This window comes from Tachypleus tridentatus, chromosome 12 (assembly GCF_004210375.1).
Source record: "Tachypleus tridentatus isolate NWPU-2018 chromosome 12, ASM421037v1, whole genome shotgun sequence".
Lineage (NCBI taxonomy): Eukaryota > Metazoa > Arthropoda > Merostomata > Xiphosura > Limulidae > Tachypleus > Tachypleus tridentatus.
In genome coordinates this window covers 8,665,945-8,683,389 of record NC_134836.1, presented here as the reverse complement: position 1 = coordinate 8,683,389, position 17,445 = coordinate 8,665,945, and the positions used below count along the sequence as shown (strand labels likewise).

At 32.6% G+C, this 17,445-nt stretch overlaps 1 protein-coding gene across 1 annotated transcript in view; it reads right to left on the bottom strand.

The window, feature by feature from the left end:
• The window catches only part of LOC143233976 (ER degradation-enhancing alpha-mannosidase-like protein 2), a 56,604-nt gene extending 42,668 nt beyond the window's left edge, over nt 1-13,936 (bottom strand). Inside the window, exons 1-3 of the mRNA XM_076470928.1 lie at nt 13,776-13,936; nt 9,351-9,607; nt 3,828-3,953 (exon numbers count right to left, since the gene is read on the bottom strand). Of these exons, the coding sequence (XP_076327043.1) occupies nt 3,828-3,953; nt 9,351-9,607; nt 13,776-13,903 (511 nt within the window). The 5' untranslated portion in view covers nt 13,904-13,936. The remainder of the gene's footprint in view (nt 1-3,827; nt 3,954-9,350; nt 9,608-13,775) is intronic.
• Nucleotides 13,937-17,445: the final 3,509 nt, after the last annotated feature.

Here is a 17,445-nt window from a genome sequence, read left to right as displayed (position 1 = left end):
ACGCTCCACACCTACAAGTACCACTTTGTCCACTTCAAGGTCAGAACATCATGACGAAGTTGAAGTGTCACAGGTTGGCTCAACTGGCACAAGTCTTGCAACTGATCTCACTTTGCCCATAAATTATCCTGATATCTCTAGTATTAATGTTGATGCAAGAAAGTCTGAAGTTGAAATAATTGCTGAAAATGAAAATCTACTGGACTATGGTAAAACATTTCAGTCTACAAAATATGATGAAACTAAAGCAAAAGATCCAGGATTGTGGCTCAATTTCTCTTCTGATGAGTTGGCTTATTGGATTGCTTGTGGACTCACTGACTGTCAACACCACAATAAGCCATTTGGCAAATCTTGCAGATTTTCAATAGTGGCAAACCAACGAGATACTGTTCACAAAAACTTCTCTTTGAGGTAAAAGCCAATGGTAAACAATACAAGAGAGAATGGTTATTGTATTCATCATCAACAGGGTCAGTTTACTGCTTTGTTTGTAAACATTTTGCCCCTAAATTTCCTCATGTTTTGTTGAAAAATAAGGGTTCAGTAATTGGAGAAATACTATTGTAATTGATCATCATGAAAGAAGTACTACTCACTGAGACTTGGGAAAGAATTGGAAAAACAAATTAAAGAAGAGTACAATTACTGGGAACATGTCTTGGAGCATCTAATAGCTGTTATTCGTATGTCAACTGAGCATGGCCTGGCTTTGAGGAACAGATGAAAAAGTTGGTTCACTGCATAATGGGAAGTTTTTTGGGCTGCTTGAGCTCATAAGTCAGTTTGCTCCATTTTTAACAGCATATATTTCAAAATATGGAAAAGGAAATTCTTCTTACTTGTCCAAAACCACCTGTGAAGATCTCACTGAACCAATGGCTCAGAAGGTCCATGCATTCATTGTTGATGAAGTAAATTCTTCTGGTTATTTTAGCTTGTCAGTTGACTCGACACCAGATCTATCACATATAGATCAGTTAAGTGTTGTACTTTGATATCTGAAAGACGAGCAGCCTATTGAACACTTTTTAACCTTTCTGGAACTGAAAAGCCATATGACTGAAGAAATGACCAACCAGGTATTGCAGTACTCATGTGAAGTTGGCAAACTTAATTTTTCAAAATATGTAGGGGTCAGTCTTACAACAATGCTGCTAACATGTCTGGTGATGCAGCAAAAGATTTTAGAAGAAAATAAGTTTGCCATATATGTGCTCTGTGCAGCCTATTCACTAAATCTGGTAGGCTGAAGTGCTATTGACTGCTATCAAGTGGCAGTTAATTTTTTCTCTACAATGCATTTGCTTTACACATTTTTTTCAGCCTCAACCAGCCAATGAAAAATTCTTGAAGCTTGTCTTGGAAATGAAAGTGTGTTAAAAGATAGGAAGCATATGCTATGGCAATAACAGCAATTTGAAGTCTTTCTTTAATATTTTGGAAGCTTTAGAATGTCTAGTTGAAGACCAGTCACAGAAGGGGGACACTAGAAGAGAAGCAGACAATATTGCAAATAAGATGCAAGAGCTAGAATTTGTTTTTATGTTGGTCATGTGGGATGAGATTTTGCAAAAGTTTCATAAAGCATGTTCTGCAAAATGAGGATGTGAACTCAAAAACATATGCAAATCTGTACGGGTGATCAGCTGACTAACTATGCACTTTAAGGGATGACTTTGAAAGATTTGAAGCAGTTGCAAAGGAAATACTACCAGATGTTGATTACAATGCAGCTCAAACTCACAGACGTGTCAGAAAGAAGGTACTTAGTGATGGAGATGCACAAGAAGTAGACCTGAATGTCAGAGATAAATTTTGTATCATCACCTTCTACACAGTTGTTGACAAACTATAAACTCAGATGTGAAGAAGAGGAGAGGTGTACAAAGAAATAGTAAACAGATTTTCTTTCCTAAGTGACGTGCAAAATGATGTCACTTCATCTGCTGAAACTGAAAGGTACTCTCAGTGTTCCCAAAAGCTAATTGATGCTTACCCAGAGGGCTTGAACACTAATCTCTCTGCTGAGCTTCAGGAGTTTTACTCATATTTGCACCATAATAAGTTCAACATAACAAAAACTGTAAAAACCAAGTTAAGTCATGCTGAACTTTATAAAATAATTTCAGAAGACAAAATTGAGTGTGCATTTCCAAATACAGACATTGCATTGTGTATATTTTTAACATTAATGATCACAAATTGCACAGCTGAGTGTTCATTTTCTCCACTCACGCATATTATTGGGTTGAGGAATAATTCGTGAGCGTTTTTTCAAGTTAAAAAAATATATTCATAAATGAAACGCTTTCACAAAATATTTCATGTCATTTGGTAGATAATTTTTTGCTCTAATAGATGGTGTGTTTGATTTTCATATGTCTTTAATTTTTGCTTTCATTTTCAGCTCATTAAATGGAATGTCAAGTGGACAAAATCAAGCATTTTTGACACCATCTGCTTTTCGCATTTAATTTCTTGCAATTTCGTTTAAAACAATGCATACTATATACCTAGGTATTACATGAAATAAAGTATCATAATAAATGTTTTGGGTGTAATGTGCTCATGCATTAAAATATTGTATAGTCTTGCATGTAATGCTTGAATAAAAGTATTTAAAAACGCTCACGAATTATTCCTCAACCTAATAAAAATCCCAAAAGAACAACTACGTGGCAAGACAGGCTGGATGCCTTTGTCTCTGCTAAGTATAGAAGCAGATTTGTTATGAGAAATTAGTCTGAGGACTTGATCAAACTTTGCAATTAAAAAATCTAGAAGACAACTTTTTGAAATTTAAATAAATATTAAGGTATAAGTAAATAATTTGCTTAGAGGGTTTTGAGTTCAAAGTTAGAAACTGTTAACATCAAAGTGAAAAGTTTTTTAATAAAAGGGTTTTGAGTAAAATTTTCATTTTTGTTAACATCAAAGTGAAAATTGTTAACTCAGAGTGAAAACAAATATACAATAAAAATAATTATTTTTAATTATCATTAATCAAAGAAGTGATTTCCCTCATCATTTCTAAATAAAAGGCTTCAGTCATTGTTTGATTTTGATCCATGCTCAATCTGTTAAATAAATAAAGTTTTTTTTTATTTAATATAGTTGTGGAGTCTGGCCTGGAAGAAAACTGAAGAAGGGTTATAAATATTCAAACTTTTATTTCACTTTCAGCACTCATTCAGTCTTAATGTCTTGTCAGTTAAGCAATGGAGGGGCCAAGAGGGGCACCATTGTTTGGCTGTGCTTAGAGCATCAGTTGCCATAAATCCAGCCCTGCAAGTTATATACATGATATTAGACTTGTTTTTGTGAGATGTTATACCTACATAGACAGTACTTAAAATAATATATTCTGAAATTCAATAAGATCAAGTTATCAATAGAAATTTTAAAACTATTTTATCTTGAAGTTTACAAAAAGTAGACAAATGCATGTATTTGACTTGCTCATGATGTAAGATGGGATTAATATTTGTGATGTAAGTAAACATATTAATCCTAAAAGTCATGAGCACTTTGTCTTGATTCATTATCTTAATGATATATGTGATATGTACTGAAATTAATGCATCATTTCTCAGCTTACAGCAAAACCAAAGTGCACATAGAGAAACCAAATAGTATGTATATATCATTAGTTTATAAAACAATTGCCAATTTCTGATACATCCTACTACTCTTATCATGATTTTGCTTCAGTTTACCTCTTAGCAACCATTACAATCATCTACAAAATAACACATAAATGTTATCTTACAAAGTTTACACAACAAATGGTAGTAAGTGAACAAGGTACACTTATGTAAAAATACCTGGTAACAACCTACGAGCTACATTTTCTGCCAGTCTCAACAGTGGTCCTGAACATGGCCATCCAGGTTCTAATTCCACACCAGCTTTTCTAGATAACAGGTGTGCAGAAAGAAGTCCTCCTACCACTGAATGAAATAACATGACATAAAATAATGACATTGACTTCTCAGAATGTGTCTTATAAATATAGAAAAACACGTTACTATATTGAGCATAATAATAAGGATTTTAATGCATGTACCAATTCAAAAACTATTTACGATATGGTACATTATTTGTAATTTACTTATGCATATATACATGAAATCACCGATCAGCCAATGAGATGAAAGTGCATATTATACATATATTTTATGCTTCATTTTCAATGAATAAGACATTTGATATTAATATCAAATAGATTTGCAATGCCTATTATAAACTATGCATAAATCATTCAGGTATTATTTTGGTGTATATATTAACTTTAAACTTTGAGAAGTACATGTAACTTGTGTGGAGATTCTATGTATACACACCCACACTTATACTGTATATAAACATCTTTGCATAAATATTAGTAATACATACTACACTTAAGTTTTAATGCTTGTGAAACTGATAACTATAGCCCAAGCATACAATTTTTTATACCTTAACACTTTTATTATGGGCTTGGTTAGTTTGACCAATCTCGTAACCATCAAGTAACAATAAAATATCTATACTATAACTTATAATGTTGCACATGTATCTTTACAAAATGTGGCAAGCTTTTAGTGAATGTTACAGGTCTTGTAGACAAAAGATAATATTTTTTAAGTGATCATATTAAAAATTTGTTGGAAATTACATGAAGTGAGAGTGTTGAATAATCTGAGTGCATGATAATTTTCATGTTAAGGTTAAAAATACCTTTATCTATCTTACAGTTTAAGTTTCATTTGCATAGCCTCTAAAATATAAATGAATATTAAATGTTTTTTTAAGTAAAACTTAACATTTCATCAGTTACTTTCTGTACCATAGATCTCTATGACCTCAATTAATTGAACTAATCTTGTAACCACCACAAAAAATAGAAAATAAATTTAAATTACCCCTTTTTTATAACAGTGATTGCAGATTGTTATGAAAAACTACAGGTGTTTATCGTAAGTACCTTATATTGTCTATCTGCCCTTAGAACTGTGTCTAACTAATAATACTATGACTGAAGATGTAACTCACTGGATGAATGCACAGCTATGTTACCATACTGAATTACTTAACATTTTCTCAAACTGAAAATGTATTTCCAATAATACATACTCCTGCTTACACTTATAGCTACTATTCTCCCTTTGCTTCTCTAAGCACTGGTATTATTTGTTTTTGCTTGCTCCAGTCTTTTATACCCCACTCAATTGCCCTTAGCAATATTTGTCTCATGATACTCTCCACCTATATTAAAGCACCCTATCTTTATTCTGGTATTATATATAAGCACCTCATTTATATGATGTTATCACTTTTTCAAGACTGATTCCATCCCAGTTACTAACACCTGGCACTTAGTGGGGAAAAAGGTTATAAGAATCTCAGCAGAGTACTATTGCTTATACATTTTCTATTTAGGAAAATGTTGACTTTCAAAAAAACATTTACCTTCACTGACACTGATAGCTAGAATCTTATACTGAGAAGATAGAGCAGTTGGTGAAGGAATAATCCATACAGAAAGTATCTGGACAGACAAGGGGTGTGCCAAGAAAAGATTGGCACCCTGGTAGAGTAACCATCTCACTACATCCATAACAGGCAGACTCTTCACTCTGAACTTAAGTTTCTGTATCAAGGGTGGAACTGTATATGAGTGATTATCTCTTTAGATCAGTCCCAGTCAGATAATTTAGGTTCCACTACTTGGGGTTGGAATTCGGGAATTTTGGTCCCTGTATTCCTTGATCATGGCTAAGGCCATTGGACAGTGATGTTATTATACATACACTGCTGGCCAAAATATTAAGGCCAATGAACATAAAGAAAGAATATGCATTTTGCATTGTTAGACTCAACCACTTATATGAGTAGAGCTTCGAAAGAAGAAAATAAGAAAAGGGAAAATAAAAAAACTTTTTGAGCGTTTAATAGGGAAAATGTGAACACTATGAAATTAGCCTAAATACTAGCTGGTCAAAAGTTTAAGACGATACTAAAAAACAGTCCTAAATAGGGTAGAAAATGCTCAACAAGACATCTCAGTAATGAGTTGCATGGCTGTCATTGCAAATAACTGCAAATATTTGCTTTGGCATGGTTGATATAAGCATTTGCAGAAGAATGGCTGGAATTTTATTCCAAGTGGTGAAGATGGTTTCACGAAGATCATGCACTTTTGAAATTGACATCCATTTCTATAGACTTTCCTTGCCATCCACCCCCAAACAGTTTCAATGGGGTTGAGTCGGGTGAACATGCTGGATGGTCCAAAAGAATCACATTATTTGCCAGGAAAAAAGTCCTTTGACCTGCAGGCATTGTGGATTGCAGCATTGTCCTGCTGAAAGATCCAGTCATTTCCACACAAGAAAGGGCCTTAAGTCAATGAGGATGCTCTCTCCAACATGTCAATGTAGCCAGCTGCTGTTTGATGCTCCTGTATAACCTGAAGCCCCATTGTTTCATGGAAGGAGAATGCACCCCAGATCATGATGGAACCTCCTCCACTGTGTTGTGTAGAAAATGTCTCCGGTGGGATATCCTTATTGTGCCAGTAACGTTGGAAGCCACCTGGACCATCCAGGTGAAATTTTTTCTCATCAGAGAACAAAACCTTCATCCATTTTTCTATGTCCCATGTTTGGTGCTTTTCAGCAAAGTTTAATCGAGCTGTTTCGTGGTGTGGAAGTAGGCATGGCCTTTGAAGACGTTTATAGTTTTTAAAGCCTTTCTCTCGTAGATGCCGTCTTATTATTCTTGAGCTGCATTCTGCATGAGTGCCTTAATCTGGTTCGATGATTGGCTGGTGTCTTGCTGGACAACCCGTCAAATCCTTCTGCTCAATACCAGCAAAAGTTTCATGAGTAGACCACTTGAAATTCTCGTTGTGTATCCCTCAGGGTCTTTTAAGAAATTTGCAACAGCAGTCTTAATACGTCCAATCTCGCCAGCAATGACATGTTGCGAGAAACCTTGCTTTTGCAGCTCAACAATTCTGCCACATTAAAACTCTGTCAACTTTTTAGCCTTTGCCATGTTTTTACCCAATGTAACATAGGAGATGCCAGTGGGAGGTGTTGACAATGCTAATGCTTGAATACAAATGATTAAATTTTGTTACGTATTTATTGATTAACACTTCGTTTCAGCATGGTCTTAAACTTTTGACCAGTTAGTATTTATGCTAATTTTATAGTGTTCACACTTTCCCTATTAAATGTTAAAAAGTTTTTATATTTTTATTTTCTTTTTTTATTTTCATCTTTCAAAGCTCTACTCAAATAAGTGGTTGAGTCTAACAACACAAAATGCATATTTTTCCTTTTTGTTCATTGGCCTTAAGATTTTGGCCAGCAGTATATATATGTGTGTATGTGTGTGTGTGTGTGTGTGTGTGTATATATACACACACACTTTTGAGTGAATTCCAATCTGTAGCCATTCCAAACCAATAGAACCATGAAGACATCTGGGACAAAATATGCAGGGACCCAGGTAGGAGGGCCATTAACTTTGCCCTCTCCTACAAGAGTGAAAGAATTCACTACCACTCTGGAAGAAAAACCTCCATACACCATCCCCCAGACTAGAAACCAAGTGTGGTAAGGACTACCTAGCTCAACCAGTAGAATCTAGGGGGTAATACACACTGGAGAGCCCTTAGGAACAGCACTTTGGAAACAGTGCAATAGGTGAACCAAGTTCCCTAAACTTGTAAAAGGAAACTAACTCTAATTTATTCAATCAAATGATTAGCAGGGATGGACTGGATTCCTGAGTAGCAATCCAGCATATGGTAATACCACCTGGTGAGTTCCTAGGTGGTCTTATAGAACACCTCATTTCTACAGTGCCTATTGCAACCAGCAGTACGTATAGCAAAATCATGGTTGCTAGTGCAAAGTTGAATTGATAAAAGCACACCTTGAGCAACACTTGCTACAGAGTGGGACTAAAAAATGAGGTAAGGGACCTTGGAAAGTAAAGAGATAAAAGGGGAAAAAATACCCCTTCTAATCATGTAGTAGATGTGGTCATAATAGTTACAAGGGGTACATAAAAGTCCCCAGAAGAAGAAACTGACAGATTGTGTAAAGAGTGAGAGAGAAAGATATTGGGAGAAATCCACATATTAATCCTCATGATACTCTCAGCCAAGCAGATAAAGACACAGAAATTTGAGGAATCTGATGAGACATGACTTGCAGAAGCTTCCTCACCTGTAAAGGTAGTCCAGAAAAAGCAATATGAATCAATTTGAAAACCCACCTTATCCCTTGTCAAGGTAATTGGGAATAAACTGCAGGAAGAATGCTGTTCCAACAAGTGTGGGGGACAATAAATAGCTATCCCTTCTCATAACTGAGCAGTAAACCTCATGGCATGAGAAAAACTAAGCATTTGCCCTGAGACATTTCTATTATCAAAGAAAGAGTACACTTAAAAGCAACTAGGAAAAGCCTCAGAAGAACCTCACATACCTGATTATTGACTAACTGAAGAAGTTAACCTGATGAGAAGCCAACCTAGTAAATGAAGGCTCCAGAAAAGCAAGTTTAAAGTCCCTGTAGAGTGACCTGGATCATTGGCACAAGCAGCTTCATAATCCCCTGTAGAGATGCCTCTGGACCAATATGTTTAAATCTCACAACGACTCACATTACAGAAAGCCTTAACTGAGAATAACTCTTCTTAACTACTGAGAGATGCTACAGTAATGCAGGAATTCAAGCTCAAAAATAGCATGTCAAACCAACAGGATTTGTTACATTATTGAATAGAAATCAACCAAGCAATGTGAAAATCATGCCCAGAGGTGTTAGCTGTTGCAATACTTCTTTGAAGAAACAAGTGTCTAAATTCTCTGTTCAAAAAAAAATTGATAGAATTATCTGAAGGAGGTGCTTATATAAAGTACCGAAAAACAGGGCACACTGACGCAAGTAGAGAATGTCAAGAGACAAATACTGTCAAAGAAATTAAGTGCAGTATAAAAGACTGAAGTAAGCATGAAAAAAATCAAACCAATGCTTAGATGGGCAAAAGAAGAAGCCCTGAAGATTGATTAACAGCTATAAGTGTCAGCAAAGGTAAGTAGGGTTTGGAAATTAAACGTTTCCTTGAAACATTATGTAGCACTTCTAGATGTTTTTTAAACTGTATACTACAATGTAGTTTCACATCAAAATAGCAGTAAAATTATTGTGTTTTGTTTATAAACAAATTACACCTTCAAACATTTACAATTCATTTATTTTGCTACTTTACTAACTTCAATCATGTAGTGTCATTTTTTTTTCACATTGTTAAATTATGTCATCATAAATGCACCAAAAACTTACCTCTAATATTAGTTTCAAATACTGAAACATTAATATTGCTATTGAAATCTATTTCTTTCACTATCAGTTGTGCCACTCTTTGAAATTCACTGAAGTTTCCCATCACAGCTAGTGTATCCAGAGAATCAATAAGGGAAAGGGAAAAACTTCCCCATGTGTCAACACCATCACAACTCAGAGGTCGTAGTTCATCATATGGCTCAGCATATTTTAAATAGCTATCATAAGCATGATAGAACATCTTCATAACTCGATCTCTTAAAAACAAAATGAAATAATTTGTGAACAAATAATAACCACCTCAAAGATGTATAAACCATTACTAACCCTAAAAGTTTGAGCAAATCATATAATTATTGCTATACTTTGGTGACAACTTTATACAAGAAAAATTCACCACACCAATTTTGCATAAGTATAGGTTTCAATCTCTTGTTTCAAAAATTGCAATAAAAACTTTCAAAATGTCTTTCCAAAACAAGACTACTTTTGCTCAGGACATCCCATTTTAATCTTATTTTGTACTTTAAGAATTGTTTTCAACATTGTCATGACATCTATGACACACTGCACAATAAATGTTCATTAACTATTTCTTATGACTTTCATCAGTTAAAGGCTGATAAATTATATCAAGTCTGCCCATCACCGTATATTCAAGACTATAAAAGTGATTATAATAAAAAGAATAAACTATCTGATTTTTACTAATTCTCCTGCTTTGCAGTTATCTTGTTCTCTTTTGACCAGTTGACAATGATTTTGAGCAACCTTTCTTTATGACCACATAAACTTCAAAAGAAACTCCATTATTATTTCATCCACAACTTTTGCATTTAATGCAATCATTGCACCTTCCAACTTTGCACTTGCAACTGATACTAAAGTAAATATGATTTCTTTACAATCTCCCAGAATCTATAGACAAGTTTAGTATTTTAAAAAAGTCTTCTATAGGTTAATTACTTTGTAAAGTAAAACTTCCATCAAAATCTTGATGGAAACAACAGGGAAAACTCATTTTCAAATAAAAATTACTTTAGAAAAGATGATTCAATGAGCCTAAGAGTTATATTATTTGAAAGCTCTGTTACCAAACGAACCTTTTAAGGCAATTTTAATGTGTTTTTTTAAATCACTTTTCGGATATTTTCAATAGTGTCTGTATAATTGACTCCTGATTTTAGAGTTAAATATTATATACCTATAACCTGTAACTTTTCACTCGTTTCACACTACAGTATAAAATATTTATCTAGGCTATATAATGTAATACACAATGTTGATTAAGAATTTTTGTTTAATACAATTAACAGTATTTTTGCAAAACTTACACAACAATTTTAACACAGCATTATCAGATATAATTTAATCACTGTAACATTTCATTGCTGGTAATTTTCCCCACAAGTATATAATAATTAAAAACTTCAAACACAGAGTAAAATAATTAAAAACATTGTTGCAGTACATATTTAGTTTAAGTTTAATATTAACTGGCAATGACAGCTTTCAGTCAGAGAGATGCATTTAAAAAAATTATATTTCTCTACTGCTGATATTCTAAAATATCATGCTGCAACTTCCAATTGCAATAACGTTATGATAAAAACTAAATGACAAAACCTTATTTCTGAAAAATTCTAAATACTTTAAACAAATTTATTTATGTCTTAAAGAATAATGTTTTTATATACATATCATTTCTTCACTTAAACTGTGATAAATGAATATTAATGTATAATATTAATAAACATATTATAAGCTAATAAACAGTCCATTAGAATCTTGTGTTGAAATAATTAATTCAAATGATTACATCATATAATCATTCAGTTTTAAACATCTTTTAATTATATTCATTAGATAATGTAAACATTCTAAGTGTATGCAATAAACTATTTCAAAGCTAACAAAAGTAACCAAAGAGTTAGATTCACTTATAGTTTTACGTGTGATACACTTAGCTCTACAGATATGCATTTTTAAAAATGAAATAGAAAGTTAAAGTAAATTAATTCACAAAATATATATATTCATCTACAACAATGGTTTCTATACCTTTTCACCATAACCCACTCATTCTGATTTATATGACAAGATACCCTGTTGACACATGCAAGTGTTTTTATTAAGTTGTCTTCAGGCTTTAAATCAGTCTTTGTTTGGTGAAACTCCCTTGACATCCCTAGCAACTAATCTACAAGGTTTTATTCATTACATATATGTTTAAGCAACATCATGAAAAATCTCATTTACACAAGATTATTTAAAACTTGTATGAATATGCCAACCTTCACATAAGTCATTTATTCAATAAATATACACCATCAAGGAAATAAAAAAGGTAGAACTAATGATAGAATGAAACCTATAAACTATAAATATGTGTGCATATTAGAAAATTATAGTATTTGCAAGTTGCACAGAATAAAAAGAATTTTTACACTCAAATACAAGTTTTTGAAAGCTATACAGTATTGTAACAACTGATACACACATATGAAGATCTTAAATCATTCATACAGAATATTCCATATATCTTGTTAGCGGTTAATATATGGTAAGTTCCACTCAAAGATTTCTTCATCAGAGGAGAAATGATAAATTATAGAAGTAATGTTAACTTTTACCATTGTAAAATAAATTTAGCAGGTGATCTTCATATTACACATTCTGTGATTACAGGCTCATAAATATAGGTCATAGTGTAACAATACTCTTAAGCTGATTTTATACGATATTAATCACCATAATTTCCTTCCTTCCTCATTCTCACTTACAAATAAAAGGCTTTTAACACTGCCGGAAGTCAGGTACATAACTAAATATTGTATAAGAGTAAATGCTAGACTTTATTTGTGTCCCAATTATCTGATTATTGCTTAGAGTAATTTTTTCAAGAATGCTAAAGTTATAACTGCTTAAGGGGAACTCCACAAATATAACAAAAGAAAGGCAAATAAAGTGGTATTTTCATATAAACAAACAAATGCAAACCAACATAAATTTCATTATGCTATTGAGTCACTAATCAGATTAAAATTATGATATAACAATAACTTTACATAAGACAAATATTAAGAGCAATCTAAAAACCAGCTTAACGAATGGTTGTTATAAATATTACTTGGCAATGGGAAAAATGATGACAATCACAGCCGGAAAGAAGAAAGTTGGTCAGTGAAGTTTCACTTTTCAAATGTAGTCTCATGTACATAGTTTACTTACCAAAAAAAAAAGAGATAAAATTAATACTTATTTTAGGAATAAGAACAGTATTACCCTTCATTCTCACTCAGTTTATGCACTGGTTTTAAGTATATATTTTTCAGTCAATACATAAGATACAATACATATTTATAACAATAATTTTGGTAGCCTATCTCTGATTTTCAAGCAAATTAATACTTTTTCTGTACAATGAGTCTGTGTGTTTTCCTTATAGCAAAACCACATTGGGCTACCTGCTGAGTTCATCACTGTACAATGAAGATCAAAATGGAACACAATGTTTCAAATAAAGCAGTTTAATTTGAACTGCCTTTAAAAATATAGACCAGTTCATCTTACTTTTCAGTAGGAAAACTCCTCTAGTCCGATAGAAAGTAAGAAGCTTTCTAAAATCATTTACTGAAATACAATAGTATAAACGAGAGCCAATATAGATTCATTAAATTGAAATATTGCTGTACTAATCTGTTTATGTTTTGGAGGATATACAATACAGTTATGTACAGTCTAAATCATAAATCACTTTCATAGTCATCAAGTATTGTTTTCACTTGATTATGTACATGATGGTTTTGTATTGTTTTCATTATACACATGGTAGCCATGTACATATTTTGTTATATGTTTTCAGTATTAACTACAAATATAATATTTGAGTGCTGAGTATGTGACTATGCAGTTCAACTTAGTAGTTTTAAAATAGGAATAAGTAAAATTCAAAATGGATGTTTATATATTCAAAATAAATATGGTGAATGGTAGAGCAAAAACATAGTCTGAGTCCACAAATTAACTGTAGGTAGGAACATATAAATACACTATCATTCATGAGATAAAAAACAACCTTTAATGAGATTCATTGCACAGCAGAGAGTTAGTTACGGAATTAACTTTTTTCTGTGATTCACTATTACATATGAAGTCATATTATTACAGGTCTTTATTTAAATTTCATGTTCATGATTAAGTTATGTATATTGCAGTTTGAAGAGAAAGTTTATATATAGTTTAGGTTAGGTACGCATGGTTGAATTAAAAAAAAATATTTGAACTGTTGAAGTCAAGGCGTTAACAACGTTTAGGTAAGGAGTTATGTTAACTTGTGTGAGTTTAAAAGAGTACACTCTTAACTTCTAAGTCTGCATGAGCAATTTGTAACTACATTCTTATAAATTACAAAGAGTAACAAACCTCAACTTTTGCAAATCACCATCGGAAAAACGTTGAACTCCTAAACATGATTCAAACTTCAGTGACGATATTTTTAGATATAGTAAAACAACTGAGACAAAATGTAAGTAACAACCAAACACCTTCATTGTAGTTGTTTACGTATGAACGTGTTCTAGCAGAGATCTCTGGCGTGAAGTGCAGCAAAAAAATATATACATATTTGTACATACATATTGCTATATCTCTAAATACATAAACTATATATAATATCATTAATAGAATGGTAAATTTATAACTAGAACAGAAGTGACAATATTGTTAAGCATGCCGGATTGAGAATTCTAGGGCTCATGCACCTTAAAAGAAAAAAAAAAAAAACGCTTTCCGGAATTATGGCTTTGCGTATTTTAATATTATAGGTTTGTGATGGCGAGAAACCCACTTAAAGTAAAAGTGTACCTCAGGACAAATGGTATGGGTATTAACATTTTGACTACCAAAGCAGATAACAACGTTTCGACCTTCTTAGGTCATCTTCACGTTAACTTTTGTTAAGTAAAAGAGTTAATACTCCTATCAGCTGTCCTGAGATACATATTACAGGTTTATTTTTGATTTCGTGCAAAGTTACACGAGGGCTATCTGCGCAAGTCATCCATAATTTATAAGTGATATACTAGAGGGAAAGTAGCTAGTCAGCATCACCCTAATTCTTGGGCTACTCTTTTATGAATGAATAATGTGATTGACCGTATATTACAACGCACCTACAGCTGGAAGAGCGAGAATTTTCAGTGCTACAGGGTTTCAAATTCACGACCCATAGATTGCGAGTTGAGCGCTCTAACCACCAGGCCATTTGATGTTATAGAAGAGGTGGTCTTCGATTAGAATAACCCAAGTGTAGGCAGTAGATTTTGTTGCTTAGCTGTGTTTTCTCTTGTCTTTCTATAGCACATATATCTTGTATGTAGCTTTCTAGAGTTTCGAAACTACAGCCATTTCACTGACTTCATAATTACTTTAAGTTAGAGTGAAATACGCTTGTGTATATATACATATATATATTCAGTTTAATGAAGAACAACTTAAAAATAGTAATATATTTTGCATTATTTAAAGATTTTAGCTTTAAAAAAGTGTATATCTATTGTCATTTACGTTTCTTCCTTTTTTATTAGTTCGAAACATATCATAAGGATAACTGTTAGGATCAGATATAAGGATAAGTTTTGTGTAGAATATTTGGTGTGTACATCATGCCATTCTTTATTCAGCGACCTATAGTCAGGAAGTTTAATATAATTTACATTTACAAAGTGGTCAAAAGCAATGAAATTGGTATAATGCTATTTTTTTTTATTTTATCCAAGAAAGTTCTCTAACGGTCAAAATAGTTTTTGAACAGTGCAAAGAAAATAAAAACTGCTAACGCTAGCGATGAAATTTCGTTTACTATTGACTTTTGAGATCAAACAGTGAATATTATGCTATTCATGCTAAGGTTTTCTGAATATATTGACATGAAGTTCATCAAAAAGGTAATTATAGTACTTCTAATATAATAATTGTTTTTATTGTTGAATATGTATCATGAGCTAAGGTAAAGAAACAATTGTAGTTAATGTAGTTTATTATATATATGAAATTTGGGGTTACTAGAGTTATTGTGATTTAAAAATTATCACATTAAGATAGGTTAAGATCTCTGAACTTGTTTTCTTTTGAAGAAGGAAAAGTAGAAGACTTTCTTTTCTATAAAGACTCACTCAGAGGCAGATAAAATACTGCATTGTCTTGTAGTATTGTAGTATTGTTTGCGATAAGCATATTTGTTTTACTGTTGATGTGGGCTGATCTAAGGGAAATAAGGACAATCTGAGAATGCTATACATATTTACAACTTCAATCATTTGTACTATACTGATGCAAATTTGAGTTATCCTTGAGACCAATTTAAGAATGTAATACCACTAGTATATTGGCTTGGATGTTTACTGTGAGAAAAGAAGTAAAACTAAAACAACTGTAACACAGTTCATATTGGACTTCCAACCAATGCATTATTTAAGAAAACAAAATTAATGACTATTAATTAATCAGTTATTTATTTAAGAAATAAAACGTAAGACTTTCAGTTAATCAAGGCCCGGCATGTTCAGGTGGTTAAGACACATGACTCGTAATCCGAAGGTCACAGGTTCGAATCCCCATCACACCAAATATGCTCGTCCTTTCAGTTGCGGGGGCGTTATAATGGACGGTCAATTCCACTATTCGTTGGTAAAAGAGTAGCCCAAGAGTTGGCGGTGGGTCGTGATGACTAGTTGCCTTCCCTCTAGTGTTACACTGCTCGACTAGGGACGGCTAGCGCAGATAGCGCTCGTATAGCTTTGGGCGAAATTCAAAAAGAAAAGAAAAAGCTAATCAGTTATTTAAGAAAACAAAACTTAAAACTTTCAATCAATCAGTTATTTAATAAAATGAAACCAAAGACAATCAGTTATTTCAGAAAACAAAACAAAAGGCTTTCAACTAATTAATTCTTCCAAAGGAGAAACTTAGTAAATGTACATGCCTAACTTATTTTGATAATTTTATACATTAGAAAACTCTTACGCATAGAATCCTTTCATCTCATGCTCGTGCGACGGTTTTTAATTAGGTGCAATATTCACTGAAGTCACAGTCAGAGAACGCATGCTTTTTAATACTTCTTAAACTTAATTCTATCATACAGCGTAATGTATTTCATTTTAAGTATATTTTTAAAGATATTATAATATATATGTACAATAACAAAGAGAACTACATCTTAGTTGGTTTTTTATTTGATTGTAACATTTAGCGAGTATTATACTACCTTAAGTTTTCATACCTATTATCACTATTGTTATTAAATAATATGACCAATCAGTATTAACGCAGCCTAGTAAAAATGGTGAACATTGCAAAAATTAATTATATGAAACTTTTCTAAATAAATATTTAAACATTGAAGGCACACCTGAATGAGGACGTTTTAAAAAAGATAAAAAGTTTTATCAATTGAAAAAATACAGGCAGATTAAACAACAGTTATTAGGCTGTGAAATATACGGCAAAATAAAATATAAATTATTCAAACTTTTATTTAAAAAGGTTCAGTACTTCGTAATTCCAGCAAGAACCAACACAGTGGCATTTCAACCGCACATCTTGTGTCACATAGTATATGAAATAAAGAAAGTATTATAGAATATTATTACCAGTCTTATTGTAATGTAATGTCACACGAACTGACGAGTAAAGTAAGGCCGCTTCCACAGCGTATAGGATTACGTACTATAATAACTGATACTTTGTAAATGTCTGATAAAAATACCGTTTCGACTGAGGTTTTGTATGTTGCCCTTTAAGCCGACCTGATGAATTCTGGCATTGAGCGAAAGGCTTCACGACCAGTAGATTGAGGAGCAGAATGTGTACAGTCGAGATGTTATTATGATCTTTTTTACTAGAAACGTGTAGTTTAAGAGCCAGGCAAAAACTATATAAAATCATCATTATGTATCATAATAACTATTCTCGATAAAAGGTTCTTCCTCAGAGACCCATTAATTGGAGTTTTGGGTAGTAACCGAACTACGGCTATAATGAACTTCCTATTCGACAGCCAGGATTGTAGAGACAAAAATAGTCGATCCCA